This window comes from Medicago sativa, chromosome 7, assembly GCF_051527215.1.
Source record: "Medicago sativa cultivar Bolivia chromosome 7, Bolivia_mono, whole genome shotgun sequence".
Taxonomy (NCBI): domain Eukaryota; kingdom Viridiplantae; phylum Streptophyta; class Magnoliopsida; order Fabales; family Fabaceae; genus Medicago; species Medicago sativa.
The window spans coordinates 74,586,481-74,612,070 of NC_140755.1; the positions used below are offsets into that span (position 1 = coordinate 74,586,481).

Below are 25,590 nucleotides of genomic sequence, written 5' to 3' on the forward strand. Positions count from 1 at the left end.
CATTCTTGAGTATATTAAACAATCTCGGAAGGGTTGCTCAAATAATGACTTATCTTGATCATTTATAATATAGTTTCCGAAGAATTGCATGACTAATAAAGGCTCCTGAAGAGCAATTGTACTATTACATGAGGAACAATGTTACATATTAAGATTGCATTTTTATAAATTTTATTGAATTTTAAGATATTAATCAAAATGAATATCATATGAAAAATGGAGATGTTAAATATCTTTATATTACGAAACACACGATGGAGAAAATTAGTGTAGTGGAAAAGTTACTTGTTCCTCTAGTTTTTACTACACTTATATTAGTGCAATTAAAACGCACATTATGGTAAACCAGAAGTTTACATATTATATTAAGTTTTTCGTTGGCAAGACCGGTTGGTTATCCTAGATCTATTATGATGCAAAAAGAGTTAATAATTTCTATGTACATTTATTGAAGAACCAGAAGATTCTTTAAACCAATAATATTTGTGTAATATTGATTCTCAAATAAAGTTAAAAAAAAAAATTGATAGAACTTATATAAGATGATATTTGTAAATTAATACATCTATCTTATGGATCATTTAAATATTTTATGATTTTATTGATGCATCAACTACATGATCACATGTATGTTTGTTGTCAACTCACAACCAGAAGTTTGTGAATTTGTTTTCTCAACTAAGTTGACTAAGAGTTTATTTTATGAACTTTTCAGAAAACATTTGATAAGTATCAATTATCAGTTGAAATTTATATTGAACAACTTGTAGCATATGCTCGTAAAATGGACTTGAAGATCCGTTCTTTAGACGTCTAAAGTTAATTGTATGATTGATACTTACGAGACAATATCTTCTAAACTCTACTTTGGGAATCAACAATCATGAATGTTGATATATTGATTCGCATTAAGCCAACAAGTTAGCATATGTAAGTCATCCCCTTATTTTATAATTTATTTTAGGTTAACAACTTAATATTTCTCATCTAAGTAAATTTTTGGATGTGTTGTGTCTATCACAATTGCTCCAATGTAATGCACTTAGATAGATCTTGAAAGAATATTGGGAAAATATATTTGATATGAATCTTCATCTATTATCAATAGTATTGAGCCAACTTGTTTACAGCCCGGTAGGCTGATTAAAAATTGATGAATTAGTTTTCCCAATATTAAGGGGAGTGAATAAGCAGCTGAAAATATGAACCTGAAGTTCAAATGGATTATTTGAAAGGAAATATTATTGTCTCATCTTGATCCTCGAGATATAACTCATTTGCAAAGTTAAGCAAATAAAATAGCAGCTGCTAATGCTCCAAACAAAATATATGTCCCTGTAGGATTATTGCGAATGAGTCTCAACCGCATATGAAGTGTTGTAGACCAATCGGTTCCAAATATAAAAAATTCTCAAATAACAAAAGGAGCCAAAATGAAAGATAACCCAAATGAGGATATACAAACTCTAAAAGAGTCATTTGACAAAATTGAATTTCAAGTTCCAGAAGAACTAACCAGGTATCTGAAATTTATGAAAAAGAAAGAGATCTCGATAAATTATGTCATGAATGGAATATGATGGATCCAAAATGAAAGTAAACGTTGATAATGTTTTTGCATATAACATAGCGCTATATGTGATGAGTGATAATGAGGATCATGAATTAAAGTCTATAAAAAATTATAGAAAAGGGAAATATCTGCAGATGGAATGAGACAATTCCAGTGAAATCAAACTCGCTTTATAAAGCTGAACTTTTTGGACTTGTAGTCCACACACTTGAAGATGTGAAGTTAATTTGATATATATGATTTTTCGCGCGAAAAAGAATTATATTGATAAAGTACATACATATAGAGTTTGATATATTCACCGGAAGTGAATGGTAAATGTCTACATTTTATTTTCAAGAGACATATTCACCTGAAGTGAATTCAAAAAATTTTATTGCTTGGTTAAGTTTAATAGCACATTAAAGGCTCAATTTTTATGAAAGATATGTTACAATGTATTTTTATGGCTCACTTGAAATTGATGATTATATGAAACTCCATGAAGGAGCTGATTTTCACGAGACATTGAAGAAATGACATCATATGCCCATCCTAAATATTTGAAAATTAATTTGTTATCAACATTTTAATGACGATGGTATAAAACTCTTGAAGAGATTCTAACATCTATCGATGATAGAAATATTTGAAATTAAATATATTGCATGCTCAAAGTTTGTTTGGATTTGCAGATTTATTATTTAAATTAGATTTTGTGCATCAAGAAACTTATTTGATATGGACAAATCTAGTTGATTATATACTATAACGATTGTGATGTCACTTGATGTTTGTATAGATAATGTCCTCAAGAAAATGATAAACAACTTGAATTGGTCCTGAAGTACCATATCTTAGCTCAAACGAGGACATTAATGTATTTTGTTAATTATATGTATTGTGGTATTTTGTTTTATCAATATTAGTTAATGCAGATATCATAACAAAGTCAAGCATATGTTTTGTATCTTAAAGAAACAACATAATCAAGGAAGTGAAGAATGCTCTTTTATTAAGGATGATGATTTTACAAATACAAGAAACTTGTGGATTTTTTGAAGGGGATCTTGCAACAACTCAATATGAAGAAACTTCTCAAGCACATCTAATTTGAAGAAGACTATGAAGATAAACCAAATCTTTCAACAAAGTCGCTGCAAGTAAACTTTTGAGTAACTAGAACAAATATTATTTGACTTTCTTCATCTCATATATGATTGTCTTTATGAGGGGGAGACATAAATATGTTCTGCACTCTTTTTCCCTTAACCATGGTTTTGTCCCATTGGGTTTTCCTAGTAAGGTTTTTAACGAGGCAGATTATCACACACAAAAGGGATATTGTACTCTTTTTCTTTCACTAGAATTTTTTCCTATTAGGTTTTTCTCTAGTAAGGTTTTAATGAGGCATATCTTCGATGGACATCCAAGGGGGAGTGTTATGAATATTATAAGTGGATGTCCATATAACAAATAGGTTAATGGGCCATACCACTAGGTTATTGGGCTTAGTTCATATGCTACTCTATTTCCCTATAAATAGAGCGCATCGTAACATTAAAAAGATGATCAATGAACAAGAATACTTCTCTCTATTCTCTCTTCTTCTCCTTTTCTCTGTTACGATCTCTATTTACTTATTTTCATAACACGTATTTTATTGTCTTATCAAATCGTTACATTACATTAGACTCGAGTTAGCTTGATTGTCCATATAATAAGAAGATATAACTTAGGATAAAATACAGGAAGACATGATGCGATAAAGAGATAGGATTAATCTTAATAGCTCAACAAATAAAAGATTAATCCCCTTTTTAAAAAATAATTATCCTGACTATAAAAAAAATACAATTATTTATAAATCTATTAATTTATAGATAAGTTGACTTGAAATATCCCCTAAAAAAAGTAGAAAGATGATTTGATATTTTATAGTCTACATATCTCCCGCGGTCTTTTAAGTTAGATATTTGTAATTTCAATTGATTTGATAGAATATATTGATACAATACAAATTCGTTAAAATAAAAAATGATGAATCTCCGAACAAACTGACAACATCCATGTTAATAACAAAAAACAGAAAAATACAAAAGTATACAAATACAACTATATTCAAGTCTTCAGAATATCTATACCTCCGAATCTACAATGTTGGCTACGCCAATGTCCTTGATTGTATATATGTTGAATCAAAGCTGATTTGACAATCTGAATCGAACAAACACTTGAACAAGATGAGAAAGACAAACAACGTCGCACAAAGACAACAAACAAAACATTGCATTAAGGCGACGAAATCACGAGAGAAAAAAACTAAATAAATGTGAAAACACTTATTTAAATAAAAGGGTATGAGAAAAATAATTTAAAGGAGTCATTTGAGGTTAAAGATTGATCGTAAACCACTCTTTTTAGTGGATGAAGAAAGAGAAACTAGAGTTTTAAGTGATGACTCACAAAATAGAGTGTTCCACAAATAGTTGTTGCAAAAAAATAAAATAAAAACTTAAAAATTAATTTATTAAAAACATCTAACTTATTGGTAAAAAAAAAATCTAACTTAAAGACATTGCTAGAGGTATTTGTCATATATTTTATATAAAATTGTGACATTATTAATGAATGTTTTTTTTTATAAAAAAAAAAGATGTTAAAAAAAAAAGATGTTGGAACAAAATTAGTTTGCACAATTCTTTTAAAGTTTTGAGGATAACAAAGTATTAAGGAATAATTGGATATGCTAATTTATGTTCAAGTGTGTAGGACTATGTGTTAAAATTTAACAAGGCCTGAACATGTATAAGAGCATCAGAAGCACAAGAGAAGCTCAAAGACTATGGTAGAAGGTCTGATAAAAAGTTAACCAGAAGTCAACACCTTGGATCAAAAGAAAGGATGTTACTCAGAAGCTGAAGATCTTCGTCAGACTCTGAAGACCTCCCAACTCTAAAGTACAGAAGATCTTGAGGGACATAGACTCCACATCAGATTTGTCCTCTTCTGTAGCTGTCTCTTTCAAAGTCTGATAATACAGTTTGTCCTCTTTTGACCACGTGTAGAAACAAACAAAAAACTTCAAGGACAAAGAGAATGAACGGATAATTTCAGTTTCAGCAAAGAAATTTCAAATGTCTAATCAACGGAATTATCCATATAAGGCAAAGACCCAACATTCTTGATTTGAAATTTCTCAACCGATTCTTAATGCGCCGACACTCTTCTCCAATGTCTCTCAAATCCTTGCCTATATAAGAAGCTCAAGACTTGAAGGAAGATAACAAGACTATGCTATTTTAACTGTGCCCTTACTCTGTCAAATCAAAAAACGCATAGAACACTTAAGAATTTCTTATCAAAGTTTGTATCTTAGAAATTCTAAGTCTTAGAGTCTGTTATGAATTATATTGTTTACACATCTGATTGTATATCAAGTGTAAGAACAAATCTTTTATTTGTAAATCTTTAGAAATTTCTTGCTTGTGTGCTTGAGTAGTGGAAGAAGTCTCTTTCAGTTGTAAGTTGTGATTGAGCATTGAAAGTCTTTTGCTTGTGTGTTTGATCATTGAGCTCATCAGACTCTAACCAATTCAAAAACACTTGGAAAAAAGTTTTGAAAAAACCAACACAATTCAACCTTGAGAAATGATATTTTGACAACCACTTTTTGACAACTTTTGGACAACTTTCTCTCTCATACTCACATGATATTGTTATCTTCCTCTCTTCCTTTTTCTCTCTCCATTGTTTTTGACCAATAAGAAGTGAGAAAAACAAGGTTGTCAACAAAGTTGTCATCAAATGGATGTCAAAATATCATTACTCTTCAACCTTTTTATGTTTTTTCACCTTCAATACATACTAGATAAAGTTTTATTCTTTTAAATTGATAAATAAATAAATTTACATACAATATTTCAGACAATAATGATTTTAAGACAAAAAAAAATAAAAAATAGAAGTGGTTACAGTTTACAGTAAATCCGAAAACGTCGTCGTGTAGTGTGGTCTGTTGACGAGACAGAGTCGTGATGTTTTTTTGATACAAAAATGGTTGTTCCTGCGACTCATTCAATTCTTCTTCTTCTTCTTCTTCAACTTGCTCCCATATTTTTGTGGCTCCTTCCTTCAAATCTGATCTAACATTTCTTCCTTTGAAGATCAAGATCCCTCTTTCAGGTTATTCATTCTCTCTCCTTCAATTTTTTTCTATTTTTTTATTTTTCACTTTCAATACTCAATTTTTTAATTTACTCTTCAAAATTCATTCTTTACTTCACTTTCACAATGCCCACATTCTCATTCAACGTTTTCATCTTCTGGGTATCTCTTAATTTGTTACTTCACATTCATCACAGTTTTTGCATAATGTATTTTTACATTGTCCAATTCAATCGCCTTACAGTTAGTTACACATGTCACAAATTACACACACACACAGATGCTTGCAATTCAATTTGTTACTTGATTGATGCTCAGATTTTAGGATATGTTTGAATTCAGTTATTTGAGCTTATCTACTTTGAGAGAGCTTATGGAAATAATTTACAACGTGTTATAAGCTATTTTCAGTTTATTTTCATAAGCTCTACAGGATAGCTTATTTAAAAATAGTTTGACTATATTTTAACTTTTGTTATAGAAATAGCTTATTCATTAGCAATTATATGATAAGCGCTTAATTAAGTTGTTTATCCAAACAGGACCTTAATTGACCTTTGATTTAAGCTCAACTCACATGATATTATTAAGTGGACGGTGTGTTGGTTTTATGTGATTTTATGAAGTAGATTGTTTCCGGTGGGTACTAGGTAGTGTTACTCCATGAACCACTGACACATGCACAAGACAAACACTAATACTGGCACGAAGATACTGATAATAGTTGAAGAAAATGTAAGTGATTGAATGTAATTACAGGTGTCATTGTCGTGTCTGTGATTGAAGCACCGACACCGGACATACTTTCAATCTATGGTGTCGCTGCTACATAGGTGTTATTGTTATACTTGTTACTGCATGGTTTGAGTGCTTTGTTGCTAACTATTTTTCTAAATTGTCAAATTGCCTGTTTCTTTGGTACATTATATTTATGTGTTGTGGTAATTTGAGATTTATTTGGTTTCAGATAGATGGCTGCAAATTCCGAGAATATATTATCCTTGTCATTGCTTTCTACTTCAGAGGTTCTTGGTGGCGCTGATTCTCCCAGGGTTGCAGTGTGTTCTCTTTGCCGCAAGGCCTTATCGCCTGATGATGAGATAACAGATCTTGCAGCCGGTGGTGTATGTGGTGATTGTAAATTTTTATTGCTTGAAGACTTTGGAAATCATACACTTGCGCAAAGCTCTCATAGGAGGCTAAGAGGAAGATTGAGGCACGCTAGTTCTGAATCATTTGAGAACCCTGCATCTTTAGAGGAAGATCAACTTGTGGATGGTGACAACACTGCATGGTCATTGCAGTATGCTAGTGCAAATACAACTCCTACTGGATCTAGAAGCTGGAGGCATGTTCTCTCGGATACCGAAAGTGATGGTTTTGATAATTGGCGTTCTCTTTATGGTGAAAATGAATCAAATTCGAGTTTTAGACCGTATAGGGTTCCCCATAGTGAGACTGATTCCTTTTCCTTCAGTGCTTATGGTGGTGAGTCTGATATCTCTATGGATAGGCAGAGTTTTGTAGGCAATGAAACTTTTAATTTACCAGATGGGGGAGATGAGTTTGATAGTGACACCGACATCGATCCAATGCATGCTGGCCTCAGTCAGTGGAACTCGGATGATACGGAAGACGAGGAGGAAGAGGAATTACCTGAGGTTGACGAAGCTGAAGCCGCTCGCCTTCAAATTCTTTTAAACTCAAGTCCAAGTGAGAGCCAAAGTCGCATTAATTGGGAGCAAAGGTTTAATGCTAATGAATCTGAGGGAATATTTAGCCGGATAATCAGGGAAACTTGGTTAGCTTTCGACGACTCTGATTTTCCTCAAGGAGCTAATTTTGGAGATTTCCTTGATACCAGACGCTTCAATGATCTGCTTGACCATCTCGCTGAAAATGACAGTTCAAGACGAGGAGCACCTCCTGCTGCTGCGTCATTTGTAAACAATCTACCTCGTGTAGTCATTAGCAAGGAACACGAGAAGCATGACGAACTAGTTTGTGCCATCTGCAAGGATGTTTTGGCCCTCGGCACTGAAGTAAATCAGCTCCCTTGTTCTCACGTTTACCATTCTCATTGCATTTTACCGTGGTTGAAGACACGTAATTCATGTCCTCTTTGTCGTTACGAGCTTCCAACCGATGATAAGGATTACGAAGAGGGAAAACAGAACGTTGATGGTAGAAATGTGATCTATGATAGGCAACAACTACATGTTATTGATGATAGTTTCTCTGATGTTTCTGATGGAGACGAAGCGGTTCAAGACGATGGTACCACTACTCATGATACCGTGAATTCTTCTGCAGTAAGTGGTGGTAGCGGAAGATGGTTGTTTCTTGCTGCAGCTCCAATTGTTAGTCTAGTAGGCATGGTTATTGTACTGTGGTTAGGTAGTAACTCTCGTATTGAAGAGACTAGACATTCGAGTACTCGCTATTTGTCTGCGCAAAATCAGCACCCTGTTCATGTTTCTGGTTCTCAAAACCAAAGGGAGAGTAGAAGCAGAAGATGGTGGTGTCCATTCTAAGTGCTTTTCAAATTCTTCTTCAATAATAACATTCTGTAATAACCAACCACTTGGGATGGAATTTTTTAGCTGAGTTTTTATTCATGTGTGGTATGATGTGGCTTGTATGATCCACTAATTTCAGAAATCATGTGTAGATTTAAGTTTGTAATTACATTTCCTCCCTCTTCCTGTACCCGGTTGTGTGCTTCAAGGACTTGATGCCTGGAAAGTTGACAATCAATTCTTGATGTCTTAGACTGAACTCATGAGAGATGATTTTACTGTGAATTTTTCTACATCCGGTGCCAAGTTATCTAAATTTCAAAATTCTCCACATATGAATGGATTAATTATAATGGATTTGACTCTTTAATGCAGACATCTATTTTACAGGACAAAGTGAGTCAATATTCCTCTAAGTGGGTCAATATTGATTACTCATTGTATTAAGAATGATAAGATATAATAGAACATGTTTATAAGTAAGAACAATCATTATTTTACAAGCCAATTTTGTAATATTAAGTTTGGCACAACTTAAATTTTTAAGATGATATGAGTATATCCATAATCCGTTGGACCACTGCTCGTGGGGGTGTACTACGAGTCTCACATTGGACGAGATAAGATTTATAAGGTTGAGTTACGGCCAATCTAAAATTTAAAACCTTGATCGGAAAAAAAAACCATTATTTTTGATAGTTAATCAGAAATAAAGTGTCAGAACTTATCCTTAACACTTGATGTCAAATTTGTATTCCAAAACGGTGACATTAAAACACGATACCTCTCCTAAATTCTAGAGATTCAGATTCCATGCAATCAAAACTGCAACCATACGTGGCCTTCTAATTAAGCCGGCCTTCTGATTAAGCCTAGACAGTTCAAATTCCAAGCTTGTATTTAAGATTTATTAAAAATAGTGCTTAAAATCTAGACCGTCATCTTAATTTGTCATTAATGAACATGTTTAAATTGCAAATTACTTAAAGCCCATTTCAAAGGTAAAACTATCAAACCTTTTCTTATCAATTTTCTATTACATATTCCTTAAAAAAATTATATTACATATTCCTTAAAAAAAAAAAATATATATTATGTAACCAAAAAAAAAAAAAAATTTATATTACATGTATTCTAAACTATTTTACTCCAATAACATAGATTTATTTTTTATATAAGCTTCATACACTTATTTTAACTTATTATTATTATATCAAATCTAACCGGTGCAAATACATTTTGTCAAAATGCGCAAAATGCAGGTCATCATTTAATTATTTTTTAATTTTGAGTAATTCCTATTGTAAAAGTATACAAGTCTTTATTTTATTTTTTGTCAACAAGGTAACCTAGTGGCTATTTTTTGTCAAGTAACCTAGTGGCTAAAACTCATACAATTTAATTGTGGAGAAGTGGTGTGTCCGGGGTTCGAACCCCGACCCCTGCATATAATATGCAATATCCTTACCAATTGAGCTAAGCTCACGGAGATATACAAGTCTTTATTTCATCCCTAAAAAAAAAGTCTTTATTTTATTCTTGTAAAAAAACGTCTTTAATTTATTTTTAGCAACTCTTGGTACAAAATAAACTATACAAGTCTTCTGTTTGAACGGTAGCTATACTCGTCAAAACATTGTTTTTCTCTAGCCACACATGCTGTCCTTTTGTTTTTCAAAAGATTGGGAATCACATTGAGTGACAATCATGTGGACTTGTTTAAGCCTTACATGTGAAGATAACTCTTTTTGTCTATTCAAATGATAGAATTCAACATATTCTACAATATTGCTGGAGAATGAGTCCTCCAAAATAGTTTGGAATAATTTAAGTAAAATTTATGCCGACTTTCAAGTCTCTGGTCTAACTCAATCCTACAAAATTAACTTGTTAAGTGATAATCGTCTCAGTTCAATAAGATCTTTTTGGGTCATATTTCACGTAGTAGGCTGGCATAGTAATAGTCTAACAGATCTTAAAAGAGGCTCCGGTTCATTGTTTTGGGGTCAAAATGAATCATAAAAAATCGGCTTGCAAGGTAATAATTGTGCCTATTTAGACCGTATCTCAAATCAACGATGAACTTAGGTTTCTTCCAATATATTTTTTCAGTTCTTCTTAACAATGTCTTCTAATGAAATATCAGAAATCGGTATACGGCAAAAATAAAGATCAGCAGATAAAGGCACTATATAAAGTATTGGTGTTTCTCCTAACCTATATTTCAAATGGACAAAATTAATGATATGAAATTACATCATTATTGTATAAACATGATATCTATGTATAGTCTCAGAAGAGTATGCTAAGGTATAGAACAATCCACACAGCCATTGATATTACAGCAAAGATATGGACCCAGAATAAAACAGCAGCTGCCTCCCTTCCACACCCTCTTAAATTAGCAACAGCACCTGTGAACATGTAAAACATTATATGTTAAAAAAATCAACCTCAACAATTTTGTTATATACATGAATTATTATGTAATAATAACAATCCTGTTTACTAATAAAAGAAATTCCTTAGAGTAATTAGATAGCTAGTTATAGCGTATAAGTTCGTAAAATCAAAATATAAATGTTTGGTAATGCTTTTCACTCACGATTGAACTAGAACTAGGATGGATGTGTGTACTATATACCTGAAAGGACAGATGTTGGCATTGAATGCTGAAGTAGTAGGACAAATCGAAACATCTTATCATCTGGGGGTAGAAAGCCGAGCTTGTCAGCCAACATGACGATCCCGAGTCCAACTGGAGGCACTAAAAGTAATCGCGCAAAAACAATGGCAGCAGTTGTCTTGAAACCAAGTTTTGAACTTCCAGGTCCTGCAACCAAGACCAAAAGCAAACCATGATTCATTAAAATGATTCGGTCGAAAGATTTAGACACATTTCTTAACGATGAAATAAAATGAGGACACTGTGAAATAAACTTACCGTCGATAAGGTTGCCTCCCAATGCCAACAATATGCAAGGAATCATGGCCTCCCTGTTCATCAAAAAAACATCTAGACATTATCACCTATAATAGCTTCATAAGTATTCCGCAATGACCTCTGATGATAGATAATATTATAGAATTAAGAAACTATGGCTCAGTTCCATAGTACATACTTTTGAAGTTTATCTGTTTATAACCAAAATTGAATGCTTTCCTCGAAATATTTGTTTTTTCAGAAGAGTTTTTTTTGAAAGAAAGCAGGAAGAGTGAGAGAAAGGATGATAAGATATTTTCTTCTAAACCAAAAAAAGAATGGAAAGAAAACATTGAACTCTAAATGGATCAATGTTTATATTGTGTAAACTTGTAAACCAAAATTTGTATGTTACAGTTAAAAGAAGAATAACTAGGAAAAACCAAGTCACTACATGTACTTTTTGTTATTTCTGACATAATGGTTTAACTATGTCGTTGCTCCGATTTCCCAAAGATAAATAATGGTTAAAATTCTTAAACCATCTAAGCTTTTAAACAAGGACTCGTTTATAAGGTGTCAGAAAAATGTAATATGTAAGTATCCTAGATGAATATTATCGATGGCAATTAGAAAAAAGTTTCATGCTGAAAGTTGTTATGTTAATCAATATAGTGAATAGTTTTCAACTAAAAAAAAGCTTAATTTAACAGAACAAACTATATGAACGCAAAAGTACACACTTCATTAAATATTCAATAGGCATACCCTAGAATCATGCAACTGTCAGTGAAGAAGAATAGTGGAGCTTCCGGCGTAAAGATCAGTTTCTTCAGAAACGGGACTGCACCAAGTGTCATGGCTAGAATCTGCAAAACATGTGTAAACACTTGTCAAAACCAATTCTTTAATATTAGTTGACATGAAACAGATCTATTTACCAAAATACCAGTACACTAAACTAGTTCACAAACATTACTTTCACTTAAAACACATTTATATATAGATTCAATAAGGAGAAACTCACTGATGCAATGATAGGGGGTTGAAGAATTTGCTTAAGCTTCAACTTGTCGTATACTAATGCTAATATAACTTTAATCTGCATCAACAAACATGTGTGAACATTGTGTCCGAGGACGCATGATATACAAATGAGTTAAATTACACCTAGTTCATCAAATCATGTGAAAAAAATAAAAGAAAATGACACCTGAATTTAAAGTCAATCTCACCTTCGACTTCCCTGAAGCACTTGAACTTACTACATTGTCCTCCTCCGTGTCCCCCTCCTCCTGAGCAAGCAACGGAGTTCGTTCCGGTGCAACATCAGCCTTTACAGAAGTGCTTTTTATGGGAAGCCTTTCATTATCAATGTCAAAAGTTCCCTCTGGAGGAGGTGCCAACATATTAAATACATAGGTGTACAAGATGATAGCACCAACCTAAGACAAATGAGAATTGATATATCCCAATCAGTAATACGTTTTTGTTTGAATGAGAGCGCAATTTCTAGAGCAATGTAAATATATGAGCTAGTTTAAATCATAACAAAGACCCTGAAAGAAGGAGCCTATAAACTGAAAATTTCTTAACAAGTGAATGAATTATAAGTCAAGGCACATGATATCAGTGTTGTCAATAGCGGCTATAGCGACACTAGTGCTATAGCGAAGCATAATTTAAACAAACCGTTATTGCTTTGCGATGTGTGATTTAATACAAAGGGTTGTCAAATAGCGGCTGTAGTATTAGTGACACTAAAGCTACTGTAGCATAATTTTAACAAACCGTTTTTGCTTAGCAACACACAACAACAACAACAACGCCTTATCCCACTAAGTGGGCGTTTTTGCTTAGCAACATGCAATTAAATACAAAGTGTCGTCAAATGGTGGCTACAGCAGCCTTATAGCACTGTAAAGTAGCAGAATTTGAACAAACCACTATTTTCCGCGATCCGCAATCGACAACACTGCATGATACCATGAACTAAAATAAGATGTATTGGTCTACAAAATATCTAGAAACTTACCCATTGGCCAAATGATATATAGGCAGTTCCATCTGTGCTACATTTAAGCGAGTCTCCAAAGGGATTGTTTTGGTCTCGACATAAAGCACCAATGAGGACAAGAGGCACATTCCCAATATTCCCTGTTAAACAAATTAACGTGATATGGTTCAAGACAAGGTAAAACTACACATGATGAAACACATATACAAAACTTCAAATTTTCTTCTATTTCAATTGAATTAAGCCAATCACATATCATGCTACATTTCAATAATTCCTTCTCTTCATATAAAGGTAACCAAGTGAAAGTATCAAATAAAAGAAAATCAAGTTTGATTGCATTACCGATTCCAATATGGATAATTGTGAACTTGAAGAAAGGGTACGGTGGACGAACAATTGACGCAACAATAAAACCAATAATTGATCCTACTATTGAACTCAGAAGAACATTCATGGGAATAAACCACCTGCAAAATAATAAAACATCCATCAATTGGTCTCTGCATATTATCTAAATAGGATTTTGTAAATTGTTCAGCACAATCAATTATCCTGCAACATTAAGGGTGTGTTTGGATTGAGGGTTTTATAATGTCCGTAATTTAAAAAAGAAAAATAAGCCCTCCCCTCCCTTCCCCTCCTAAACCCTCCATCCAAACACACCCTAAGGTTTTTTTATCTCTATGCAATAGCAATGCGACCACAATTGTGATGCATTAGCTCTATTCGACTAAAATTCTCTGCAATATTGATCACAGAATTCGACCTCAATTCTCCGCAATATCACAGATCACAACAACAGTTTAATTATTATTTTTTTGTATATATTATTATGAGTTTGATTTGTATATAATATCAGTGCAAAAAGTTTTACACTGTCAACATATCACAAACAATCAAAGGAATGACTTCATAAATATTTATGATTAAAGTGAGTCAATTTTAATGATCTAAAGGATATGATTGATTGACAATGTAAAACATGTTTACACAATTACAGTCTATTCTCTATTGACAGTGTAAACCATCTTTACACAATTACAGTCTATATGAATTAAATCCTATTATAATTATAATTATGAAAAAAATCAAAAGTTGGGGATGAGCTGAGTACTAGTTATCACATACCAATCAAGCATCTTTTGCAAAGTAACAGCTTGTCCCAGCTGAGAGAATATCAAACAAGGTAGCAAAAGTGAAAAAACCAGCTGCAAAAAACCAACAACAGAATCAATAAGTGAATGAGAAATCAATTAGAACACATGCCACATGATCCACATACATACCCCATTCAAGAGCCTTCTACCAGAAGCAGGTAAGATATTAACATACTTAGAAGCCATAAGAAGACCTAAAGCACACATAGTGAAAACTTTAACTATTGGCAAAACTGCAATCTTAATTGAACCCAACAATGATTGTCCTCCTGCTCCCTCAGTTTCCAGAGCCATCAATAACCTTCCCATCGTTGCCATCATCACACGTTGTTCTTCCTCAATAACAATTCAATTCCTTCGAATAATTGATTCCAACACAATAACCTCTGTGCAGTTCGTTCTTTTGAAACTGCACAGAATTTTATACCTTCATAAAAAAAAATAATATGTTTGACAATTAGATAGACACCAAAAAACAAAAGTAAAATACTAAAATCAATAACTAAAAATAAAAGTAAATTTAAATCGATCAACAGTAATAATAAGAGTAATAAAATAAATGCAGTTGATGTACTTACAAAAACGTAAGAAGATCCTGGTCACTGTTTTTCTGATTGAAGAAATTTTTTTTGTTTGATTGAGAGACAGAGAGAGAAAGAACCTTAATCTTAATAAAAAAACATAAATTAAGGTTTTATAATACGTAGGTTGGAGGTGTAACAACTATAAATGGCACGTGACTTCCACGGCAATGGCACGTGACTTATATGAAGAATACGATTCTTTTTCTCAACTTTGATTCAACGCAAATGAGAAAACAGAAACAATAATCGAATAGTTTGTATGTGTTTTATTTCTATATATTAACAAATCTGAATCTAATGATGGAAGCTAATTAAAAAAAAATCTAATAATGTGTTAACCACCAAAGCCTGTTTGTTGGTCACATGAAAGAGACCGGTAGTTGCAAACAACACGCCAAAAGTAACAGCTTGTTCGACACATATGCGGGTACTTTTGTATTTTCTGTTTTTTTTTACGTGCTCTTTCTCGTTTTTTCTCGTGGTCTACTAAACTAGATAGGAAAATAATAGTCCGTGGAAATTACCATTTTATCCTTATTGGGGGTATTATGGTAAATTGGTAATTGGAAGTGCCTTCTACTATATATAGGTGTTGTGTCGATAGAGAAAAGAAAGAAGAAAGAAAAACAGAACGAGAGAAGGGAGGGAGAGGAGAAAAAAGAGAGAAAAACAGAACGAGAGAAGGGAGGGAGAGGAGAAGAAGAAAAGAAGCCGATGGAGGAAGAAGGGAAATTACTAACATGCAAGGCTACAGTCATGACTTAATTGCTATCTCATACTTCCAGCAAGCTCCATTTTGCTCATTTCTTCCCTCTAGGGCGCAGCTTTTCTCTATTCTGCTCTTGGGGTTTATTTCAGAAATTGGATCTAGAATCTCATGCATGTTGTTTTCTGGTGTTGATTTTGGTTCAATATGGTAATGAGGAACAAGGGTTAAGAGCTAATGTCATGCTTTTCAGGTTAGTTTTTTTGTATTGAATTTATGTTCTTGATGTTGAATTATTTTCTGGGTTATTATCAAAATTCGAACTTGCTTGTGATTTATGTTTGGGGTTGGAATTTTGATTCTGGTAGATTGTGTTCATCACAACAAATATTAGGTTTAACATATGTTATTGTTAATCAAATTGTTAATTATGTTGTTAATGTTGTTGTTGATATAATTGATCAATTGAATTGTTAATTTTTTGATTTAATTTTGTGATTTTGATTGTGTAGGTATGAAGAGGGCTAGAGATGATATTCATTAGTGTAAGTGTAATCATGGGATCTTAATACGGAAGAGAAGATTGATGCAGATGGAAAGAAGAAGGAAGAAGGGAATGCATTGTTCAAAGCTGGTAATTGTTCTATTCTCAATCATGTGATTTTATTTAAACAAATGATTTATTTCAGATTTTTGCTTTATAAGTTATCAGTTATGACTTTTGTTTGATGTAAAAAGTGAATTGATGTAAAAAATAAATGGGTTGGGAGTGGCGCTCACCAAGTGTTTGAGGTAATGTCTCAATATGTGAAATAAAATTTCTCAATTTGTATAGTTTTGAACTATTGCCATCAGATTGTTTAGAAAGTAGCAATTAAGTTGTTGTGGGGTATGTTTGAATTGATGTTTTAGTGTTTGGGTTTAAATTGAAGTCTTTAGAAGCAATAAGCTGTCAATTAAGTTGTTTTGCGGAAGCTTAAGTTGGAATACAAGTTGTTGCAGGTATGGTTATGTGTTCTTTATATTACCAATGCTATATTTAAGTTACCATATGAGTAGTTGGTGAACTGATAAACTATTTTGGGAGTTGACAGAATTGCTTAAATCATAATTGAGTTGTTTTAGAAGTTGACAGAAAGTGATTATGGAGGATTAGGGCAAGGGCAGAAGTGGATAAAATGTAATTAGGTTGCTGATTGAGATACAAGCTAGGAATAAGCTGTTTTTGGAAGAAGTTTGGTGAAACCCGTATTTGGGACAGGGCTCCACTAAAACGGTAAGAACTCACTCCCTGTAACTTGGAATCAAGTGTTTTTTGATGCTATGGTTAGCTAACAAAATTCCGGACGTTTTGGTACCAGTTTCATTGATTTTGGTCCAGATTTGAAGTCTGTAGACGATTTTGAAGTTGGGGGCAGAAGTAGGATTTTGTGTTGAACCATGAATATAAGTTGTTTTGATGTGCTAAAGTTTGGTATCACTTAACAATAGGTATTTTTAAGTTGCTAAGGAACAACTATGAATATAAGTTGTTTTGAAGTTTGGTATCACTTAACAAGCATCATTTGTTGCATTTTTATCTGTCGAATATCTTCATTTGTTAATCCTAGCACGATGTATATTAAGATTTTTGAAGCTACTATGTTGCAATTTTAGAGACCTAAAGCAATGAATATGATGTGTACCACTAAATTCATTAAGTTGAAATTGTGATTTATTTTACACAAATGAGTTTTTATTCAATTGTAAAAATAAAAAATAAAAACTTGAGGGTAGGATATGAAACTTTGAACGGGAACTCCTCAGGTATGTTGCCGAAGTTCATGCTCTACATCAAATAGGTATTTTCTATAAAGGTTATGATTATGCAAGTAGCAAAATTTATAGGGTTCTACATTCTGTGAAAACATATTTGTCATCTATATGTCTACTACTCATATTGCCGTAACAAAAATAGGCTTGACAACAAATATGTTAATTTCATATTTGGTTTATTCTTTCCTATATTTTAGCTTTTATGATGTATCATTTTTTTAAAATGGTTTTTGAAGAATTGGCAATTGATAGCAGAATTGAGGTTCTTAAATGTCTAATATTTTCCAGAAATTTAACCAATTGCTCGCCTTAAAATAAATTCCCAATATTATCTCCAACACATGACCAATAAAGAAAGTCTTTCTATGATATTACCTTTCTATGTCTCCCTTGTGTGAATTCAATTATGTCCTTTGATTTGGTGGATTTCATTTCTTGGTTTGTGACTATGGTTTCTATAGTTATCTTTTTTGGTAGGTATTTCTTTTTTCAGAATTTGAGGGAGGGGAGTGGAACCTCAAATCATGTGCAAAATGAGAAGGAGAAATTTGAAGAGGTAATTCTTATGGTTGCTACATTAATAGTTATTTTCTGTTACTTTAAAAGGTTTAAGAAACCGTTATAATATGATATTTATAACTTGACGTGTTCTTGACAGGAAGCATAGAGTGAATAGATCCATTAAGGTGCCTGCTATCAGCAACAAGCTTGCGGATATCCCTCCTGATTTTTAAGTTTATAGCTGCAGATTACAATTTGAGATTAATTTTTGCAACTTGATATGGCAAGCTTAAGTTGTTAATTTGGGTTACTTTGTATTGTGTTTTAGGTGGTATAGGTACAAAGGGAATGATGATGGTACTGATCAAGTTAGTGGTGTTGAACTTGATAAAGTGTCTAAACAATCTGAACCAAAGGTTAGTGGTGTTTAGTGGTTAAGGTATACTGTAATTAGTTATTGTTGTAGCACTTTTGATGGAAGAGAAATGTGATTCCATTTTTGTTCTATAGGCTTCTGAAGATGCTAAAAGGTTGGTTAATCAAGAGAAGTCTTTTGCTTGTGCCGAAATCGAAAGTGCTAGAGCAGTGGTGCTGGGAATTGGGGAGGCACTTGAAGAACAAGAAAAAGTTACACAAGCTTCTAAACCACAGGTTTTACCATGCTCTTTGATTGCACAATTATGATTGTACATGTACAATTTTGCGTTAATGATTTCATAATCAAACACTAAGCACTAAAATAATCTCTTATGTGCATTAGAAAGTGACAGGCATGAGTTAATATGAAAGAATTGCAGTTTTTGCTATTTCCAGCTATTATGTTACGTTAACTGTTAAATATACATTTTTTGTGTTTTCTTACTGTCAGGATGTGGATGGACTGGTGGAAGAGGTTCAAGAGGCTAGAAGAATCAGATTGCTGCATCAGCCAAGTAAGGTACATTGCTTAATTTAATTATACTCCATTTGTTACTGTTATCTACAATTTAATCCTCTCTTTCATTTATATATTCACATTGGTTGCAACTCTTTGTTTGTTTGCTATTTCTCTTATCATTCTCATAATATGTGCGTGTGCATGTGCATTTACATTTCTCTTTTCTTTTATATCTTCATTACTTGGACTACGAATAGGGTAGATGAGTGTAGAATTGTGCAAAAAGTCAAGCTACTAGCAGTGAAAAATAAATATGGACTATATATCATTTATTTACATTGTTAATCTCTTTGTCTATGTTTTTTGTGTTAGTACATGCTTGACAATCATCATCAAAACTGTTAATGGTTCTTTTATTGTTTTCAAAGCAGCTCCTGCCATGGTCAGGCTTCTGTTAAAAAACACTGCCTCATCAGCTAACTGAGATCACTTTCATTGATTGTTGTGTCTTTGTCTGGAAGTGTGAATTTGAATTTGTGCAAGTAGACAAGTCTCTGGAATGTAAGATTGGAGGTGAGTGGGGAATGCTTTGCAAAGCACGCAGGTTAGTCGAATGCCAATGTCTAATTCTTGCTGTTACTGAGGAGAGGGATCATAATATGATCTATCTGCGATTTGTTCGTTGACCATGCGATGATGGATAGTATCTTAGTTCTGTGAATAACCATATGATCTATATTTTTGTTCTTCCGGAAAGGTTTTGTCTTGCTCTCTAGCATTATGCATTGTTTGGGTTTATATTCCCAGTTTTGTGCTTCAAGAAAATGCAGTTGCAGTTTGATTTGAAGGTCAACGTAAAATGCATTCTTCAAATGAATTTTCTGCATATATGTTGAACTTTATGTGGGACTTTATTGCTAATTTTGTACAATTTTTATTCTCTATACCATCATTTAATCAGGTTTGGAATATTAATCAACTAAATGATGTAAATATTACTGTTTGCAGGTTTAATGTCCTGCTATCTGCTTTTATGCAGTTATCTATTCAAGGATATTTGAGATGCTAGCACCTTCCAAAACACCATTGCATCCTCTATCTGGGTAGCCAATACAATTTTCTTCTAGGACAATGAAATTGGTAGTGAATGGATCGTCTATAACTCAGGTGAATTTGTGTTATCAATTCACTTTGTTGATTTTATCAAATTTTGATGAAATGCAAATTGTGTTGTTTTGGTCATTTGGTTTTGTATTCGTGTTGAATTTGTCTTATTTTTGTGTTTGGATCAACAAAATTGTTTGCATTTCATTTGATTTTTTTTTTATTTGACTTGATTTTTATTATTGTGAAATTGAGAACTCACAATAAGAAAACCAATGATATTAAGAGTGAATACTTGGTGTTTGAGGAAATGTCTCAAATAAGAAAACCAATAATATCGTTGGTTATTTTTTGAGGGAAATAATATTGTTGGTTATGGTAATTTGATTTTAGGGTTCAAAAATAAGAGTTAGTAAGATTGTGTTATTTAATTGATATTTCATGAAAATAAGAGTGTGTTATTTTTTACGTGTCTTCAAATTTAGGAGATCAAGATGCAGTCACATCTTTAAAATTTATCCTAAAGAGTAAAGTGCTCTTTGTCTTTATACTTATAGACTTATAGTGATTTTGTTTTTTAAAATTGATACAATGTTGTTGGTTATAAAGTTTTCATGTCTTTGAATCATTTCCTTATCACTTCTGTTTTGATTTAGAGTAGTATAATGAATACTCATGTTGTGATACTATGTATAAACCCAAATGTGGAAGATGCCTGTTTTTAATTTGTGAAACAATTCATAGATTAGGAGTTAACAATTTTTTTGTGAAAAGAATTGTCCATGGCTGATTTAATTGAGGCGTGGATAAGTACATTGAGCATGAATTCGCCGTCCGCGCAGTTTGTTTCCTCAAGAAGGATGAGTGTATGAGTGTATTCACCAGATTAAAATGTGGGGAGAAGGCTTCAAAAGTAACGGCAATTTAAGTGCATCTATTCCCTTAATTAATTAGGCGGACTTGAAGGAGAAATAGGGCAATGGAACAAAACAGGACCCCATTTAGAGCAACTTAAACTCTCTTTTTGATATTTTTTTACTTGATGATTTTGGATGTACCAATTGATTAGGCTCTCTATATGTTGCCACTCTGATTAATTGTGTTGAGTAATTTATTCTTACCAATCAACCATTCATTTTGCCGCTATCCTTTCAGCTTTTAATCAAAATGAAAAGAATGCATAAAAGTTCCCAATAACAGGTGATTTAAATTATCAAGTAGTGAAGTAAGTGCTTAACTGCATATTTAGACTATATATATCATTAACATGCATATTCATGAAATAATTATAAAATACAATATACTCTTAAGAGTTGTACCTGCATATCAAGATGTTGAACACTGAATATTTTGAAGAATGTGAATTGTACACGCTAATATGTATGATCTATAAGCTTCTTTAGCCATTTTGTTCAAAAAATAATTTTCAGCAACCAAATTCTCCTACACAATGCAGAAGTTTCTTTATAACATAAGCTGCAGTTGGTTACTATAATAAATAAAATTCTATTAAAACACAAGAAAGAAAGAATATACCAGGTGAGACTGCCCTATTAATCAGAGTGGTTCTATTCTGAGTTGAGAAATGTACTCTTTTGGTTGTGTGTACTTTTTAGCACTTTAGTGATTTGATGATTAAGTAATCAACAAATTGTGAGATGTACTCTTATTAGTTGCCTTATGTACTTTCTGCTGCCAAGTTGGGTATTAAGGAAAAATTATCATTTGTATTTAGTATTACTTACTTTAGACAATGGTTTGGAACTTTAATCTTCTTTTTCCCCTTATGGTGGTGATTTTTGTAATAGATGATAATGTTAGAAGGTGCTAAAGCCACCACGGAAATAGTAGATGAGTTAAGAACAGGAGCAACTACTATGAAGGCTATGCAGAAAGCAACGTATGTATTGCTATTATATATGATTCCAAGTCTTTAACGATCGAGTTGTTGATTATGATATGTGATATATTTAATTGAGTTTGGTTCTGTTTCTTTTTACAGGAATATTGATGATGTCGACAAGACCATGGACGAGATAAATGAACAGACTGAGAATATGAAGCAGATTCAAGAAGCATTGTCAGCTCCAATTGGTGCAGCTGCTTATTTTGACGAGGTTATTCTATCAAATGTTCATTTATTTGTTATGTCCGTTGAAAACAGGATATTTGATTATGTGTACCTTTTGATTCTCTCCAGACTTAATTATAAGCAAAAATAACTAATTTCACATAGATTAAGAAAAGCGATTAACCACATTATGCTTTTTTGACGTAATCAAAAAAACAATTGCATTTTGTAAATACTCTTTCTCTTTTCATTAAATTTTGTTTTGGAACATATTTCATCCAAGGTTATTTTGAAATAATAACATTAAACAGGGTGAAGTTGGTTCGATTTTGTCTATATTGAGTCCAGGGTAGTGCTAATATACGAAGCACTAATACGTAGACACCAAACATGTGTTCAATCTGAAATGTTGGTGCTACATTGGTTTTAATGCATGTCCATGTGGCATTCTGAATTTATTGTTCTTTTCAGCACGAACTGGAAGCAAAACTTGAAGAATTGGAGAATGCTGAGTTGGAAGAACAACTTCTTCAGCCAACATTTACAGCTCACGCTTCCACAGTGCATGTCTCAGCTGGGAGGCAACCTGCACGTCCTGTTCCTGCAAAGCCGACTCCTGAGGAAGATGAATTGGCAGCTCTGCAGGCTGAGATGGCACTTTGAGCGGATAACTTTTCTTGCCCGTGACACAACCGACAGATTAGTGTTATTTATCTATGCATTAGTTTCTTTCATCTGAACTGATGGTGCATTTGTATGTCCGTTAAATGATACATTGATGTCAAATTTACATGTTTTTTCTAAGCCAGAAATATTTTAGATTGTTGTTCTATTTGGTTTTGCAATGGCTGGCTTAGCTTAAGCCAGAATTTCGCTGGTTTTGTTATCCGTGACGATAAGTGTCTTCCATGACATATTGTAATTTGTACCTAATGACTGATGTGGAGAAATCTGCTTCTTCCTTCTGGCTTTGTATGTGTGAAATTATTGAATAGACTGGAAGATGTATATAAAAGCTGAAAAAGAAGTTGAACATAGAAGTCCCCTTCAACACTTGCTATTTTCTCATTGATGTGTTGAACCCTTTTTTTTTCCTGGTGTGCGTATCGAATGTAGATTTATTTGGCTATCTGATACTTTGTGTGGATATCTCAAGCCCATGTTGATTTATAGGACAATATTTAAGACAATATTTGATCAAAATTTCATTTTCAATTTAATCAAAATTAAGTATTCCTTATATCTGAGCGACTTCATACAAAATTTTCCCTTTTTTTTATATCATAATTTTTTTTTTGAATAATAATTTTTTTCTTTGGAACAAATTTTTTAACAGATACGTTATTCAACCCCCGTGCAAAGCACGGGTTTGTAACTAGTTTCTAGTTAAAAATTAAAATCCTATTTCATCTAAAACTCTAATACCTCTTTTTTTTGTTTTTTTAATTTTCATTTGAACAATTCGTTCTTTAATGAAATTAATTTACGTTATGCTCAATTGTTTGATTAATATTTATGTTGCACTAGCGAAAGACAGGCACTCACGTGCCCGTCTTTCCGCTCTTTTTATTGCGCTAACGTTTGAAAACTATAAACATGTTTTTTTAATGAAATTTTGATTTTGATTAAAACTAAAAATATAAATATTTGTTGCTTTTAAGTTATAACAAAACAAACTAACATTGATTATCTATTTCAATCACACCAACAATATAACAAAAAAAATATAATCTAAATTTTGTTTTTAATGACACCAACAACAATCTTTATTATAGAAAAAGCTATTTAGGGGTATAATTGGGATAACGAAAAACTAAGTATAAATATGATCATCTAGTTTGTTACATTTTTTAAATGATAAAGGAAAAAAAACCAGATATATATATATATATATATATTCATATCGTGTTTGTTACAATTGTTTTAATATTTAAATTTATTCTTATCTTTTTTGACAAGAAATTTATTCTTATCTATTTGTTACATATATTATTTGTATTGAAAATTGAGAGTATTTTTGGAAAGGAAAAAGTCAGCCCAAAAGTGCTGAAAAGGGTAGTTTTATATATAGTATAGATATAGATATTATTAAGTTTAAAATTAAATTAATTTTAAAAATTGGAAAACTAATTATGTTAAGAACAAACATGTAAATAAAATTCAAAATTGGTAGTTACTTTTAATTATGATATTGATTTAAATAGTGTGGAAAAATTGTATTACTAAGGAAAAGTTTCAAAAGGAAAATGCTTAACCAAATTTGATATTTTTTTTATAAAAAATAAAATAAAATATATCAAACCAAGAGAAGATCTGAATTTGCACAAGAAGTGTTAAGGTTATATGAATAAGAGTGAATCTGCACAAGAAGTGTAAGCTTATGAATAAAAAAATAGTTACAGACTGGATTACAAAACCATACACCAACATGAAAAACAACAAAAACACTATCTAGAAAAAGAAAAAAAATATTAGCTAGGTAACACGGTTCAAAGATCGAAAGAGATTTATCCACCAACGATGAAAATCAAAAGCTAAGTTTTAATCTTTAGCTTTCAACCATCAGAAATATAGTAGTTTCACTTTATCAAATAGTTTATGTAAATATAACTCTTTTTGCTAAAAAAATGTAGGTTAAAATACGGTTTTGGTCCCTACAAATATGTTTCGTTTTGGTTTTAGTCTCTGTAGATTTTTTTTGTTGTTTTTGGTCCCTGCAAATATGTCTCGTTTTGGTTTTAGTCCCTGGCCCCACTTTTATGATAATTTGCACATGTGACACGTGATGACTGAACCCATTTTATATAAAAATAGTCCCAATAAAATATTTTGATTTTTAAAAAGGTCCCTGCAAAATATTTTAGTTTTGAAAATAGTCCCTGAAGGGACTATTTTCAAAAACAAAATACTTTGCAGAGACCAAAAACAAAAAAAAAATTACAGGGACTAAAACCAAAATGAGGGATATTTGCAGAGACTAAAACCATATTTTAGCCAAAAATGTAACTATCACTTTCCTTCCACAAAACCCAAACACAAGCCAAGCAAATGAAATGAATTGAAGATAGTTTCTTTTCTTCTTTATTTCTAGAATCACCTCCTAAGATTCCAGATTGGATGAGATGATTAGAAATATGCATTCTGTCTATTGAATGAATATCTAACCATTAGCGAATGTGAAGACATATACTAACATAAAAATCACATCCCAGAAACGGGTGATCAACTGATCAATGCTTTCCTGCATCCCGCAATCACTTGAATAAGGAATAAAGTTAAACAATACAATTCCACGTTGAATCAAATTATCTTTCGTTAGTAAGTGGTTTCGCAACACCCGCCACACGAACAAAGAAACATTCAAATGAGCCGCTTTGTTCCAAATTATATTATAGATGTTTGAATGATCAACCTGCTGCACATATAACAACATATGATAGACGTCGCTTATTGTGTACCTTTGCCCGGATTTAAATTCCAATCCCATCCCATCCCATATAAAAGAAACTCTAAAAGTAACTAGGGTTAGATATGGGACAGTTTTTCAAATTCTTGTTTTTTAAACTATTAGAGCATCTTCAATGGTACTCTTAT

The 25,590-nt window shown here is 32.3% G+C and overlaps 4 protein-coding genes across 50 annotated transcripts; 3 read left to right on the forward strand and 1 right to left on the reverse strand.

Annotated features, from left to right (window-relative positions):
• The first annotated feature begins 5,562 nt into the window (after nt 1–5,562).
• Nucleotides 5,563–8,531, forward strand: LOC146908426 (RING/U-box superfamily protein). 2 transcript variants are annotated; one of them, XM_085723255.1, is made up of 2 exons: nt 5,563–5,737; nt 6,687–8,531. In XM_085723255.1, exon 2 carries the CDS (start codon nt 6,691–6,693, stop codon nt 8,251–8,253), a length of 1,563 nt encoding a protein of 520 aa, XP_085579381.1. In that variant the 5' UTR covers nt 5,563–5,737; nt 6,687–6,690; the 3' UTR covers nt 8,254–8,531. The 2 variants fall into 2 exon arrangements, with proteins under 2 accessions (XP_085579381.1, XP_085579382.1); XM_085723256.1 differs by having other exon boundaries at nt 6,691–8,531.
• A 1,879-nt stretch (nt 8,532–10,410) lies between these two features.
• Nucleotides 10,411–15,002, reverse strand: LOC146908427 (Auxin efflux carrier family protein). Its single transcript, XM_085722626.1, has 11 exons — nt 14,917–15,002; nt 14,468–14,765; nt 14,310–14,389; nt 13,524–13,648; nt 13,197–13,318; nt 12,397–12,606; nt 12,189–12,263; nt 11,930–12,030; nt 11,183–11,235; nt 10,883–11,071; nt 10,411–10,652 (listed from the first exon to the last, which is right to left on the reverse strand). Exons 2-11 carry the CDS (start codon nt 14,657–14,659, stop codon nt 10,531–10,533), a joined length of 1,269 nt encoding a protein of 422 aa, XP_085578752.1. The 5' UTR covers nt 14,660–14,765; nt 14,917–15,002; the 3' UTR covers nt 10,411–10,530.
• Nucleotides 15,003–15,533: 531 nt separating this feature from the next.
• On the forward strand, nt 15,534–19,646 carry LOC146908428 (stomatal closure-related actin-binding protein 3-like). 44 transcript variants are annotated; one of them, XM_085723274.1, is made up of 12 exons: nt 15,534–15,881; nt 16,141–16,262; nt 16,367–16,420; nt 16,561–16,630; nt 16,754–16,904; nt 16,990–17,119; nt 17,905–17,999; nt 18,102–18,129; nt 18,273–18,360; nt 18,455–18,571; nt 18,813–18,876; nt 19,343–19,646. In XM_085723274.1, the coding sequence occupies exons 9-12, from the start codon at nt 18,293–18,295 to the stop codon at nt 19,505–19,507; spliced, it is 414 nt and encodes a 137-aa protein (XP_085579400.1). In that variant the 5' UTR covers nt 15,534–15,881; nt 16,141–16,262; nt 16,367–16,420; nt 16,561–16,630; nt 16,754–16,904; nt 16,990–17,119; nt 17,905–17,999; nt 18,102–18,129; nt 18,273–18,292; the 3' UTR covers nt 19,508–19,646. The 44 variants fall into 44 exon arrangements, with proteins under 44 accessions (XP_085579400.1, XP_085579384.1, XP_085579404.1 ...); XM_085723258.1 differs by having other exon boundaries at nt 16,764–16,904; nt 18,455–18,595; XM_085723278.1 differs by having other exon boundaries at nt 16,785–16,904.
• Nucleotides 19,287–23,033, forward strand: LOC146908429 (vacuolar protein sorting-associated protein 32 homolog 1-like). 3 transcript variants are annotated; one of them, XM_085723305.1, is made up of 5 exons: nt 19,287–19,425; nt 19,830–19,988; nt 21,734–21,825; nt 21,928–22,042; nt 22,468–23,033. In XM_085723305.1, exons 2-5 carry the CDS (start codon nt 19,953–19,955, stop codon nt 22,657–22,659), a joined length of 435 nt encoding a protein of 144 aa, XP_085579431.1. In that variant the 5' UTR covers nt 19,287–19,425; nt 19,830–19,952; the 3' UTR covers nt 22,660–23,033. The 3 variants fall into 3 exon arrangements, with proteins under 3 accessions (XP_085579431.1, XP_085579432.1, XP_085579433.1); XM_085723306.1 differs by having other exon boundaries at nt 19,309–19,425; nt 19,861–19,988; XM_085723307.1 differs by having other exon boundaries at nt 19,378–19,394.
• The last annotated feature ends 2,557 nt before the right edge of the window (nt 23,034–25,590 follow it).

Bases quoted from the DNA above. Each gene is read 5' to 3' on its own strand.
- LOC146908429 (XM_085723305.1), top strand. From the start codon at position 19,953: ATGAAATTGGTAGTGAATGGATCGTCTATAACTCAG. The intron at 19,989-21,733 runs GTGAATTTGTGT...TTTTTGTAATAG, and splicing joins ATGGATCGTCTATAACTCAG to ATGATAATGTTAGAAGGTGC. The intron at 22,043-22,467 runs GTTATTCTATCA...TGTTCTTTTCAG, and splicing joins CAGCTGCTTATTTTGACGAG to CACGAACTGGAAGCAAAACT.
- LOC146908428 (XM_085723258.1), top strand. From the start codon at position 18,293: ATGATGATGGTACTGATCAAGTTAGTGGTGTTGAACTTGATAAAGTGT. The intron at 18,596-18,812 runs GTTTTACCATGC...TCTTACTGTCAG, and splicing joins CACAAGCTTCTAAACCACAG to GATGTGGATGGACTGGTGGA. The intron at 18,877-19,342 runs GTAAGGTACATT...TTTGTCTGGAAG, and splicing joins CAGATTGCTGCATCAGCCAA to TGTGAATTTGAATTTGTGCA.
- LOC146908427 (XM_085722626.1), bottom strand. From the start codon at position 14,659: ATGATGGCAACGATGGGAAGGTTATTGATGGCTCTGGAAACTGAGGGA. The intron at 13,649-14,309 runs GTATGTGATAAC...ATTATTTTGCAG, and splicing joins TTGCAAAAGATGCTTGATTG to GTGGTTTATTCCCATGAATG. The intron at 12,264-12,396 runs GTGAGATTGACT...TTGTTGATGCAG, and splicing joins GTGCTTCAGGGAAGTCGAAG to ATTAAAGTTATATTAGCATT.
- LOC146908426 (XM_085723255.1), top strand. From the start codon at position 6,691: ATGGCTGCAAATTCCGAGAATATATTATCCTTGTCATTGCTTTCTACT.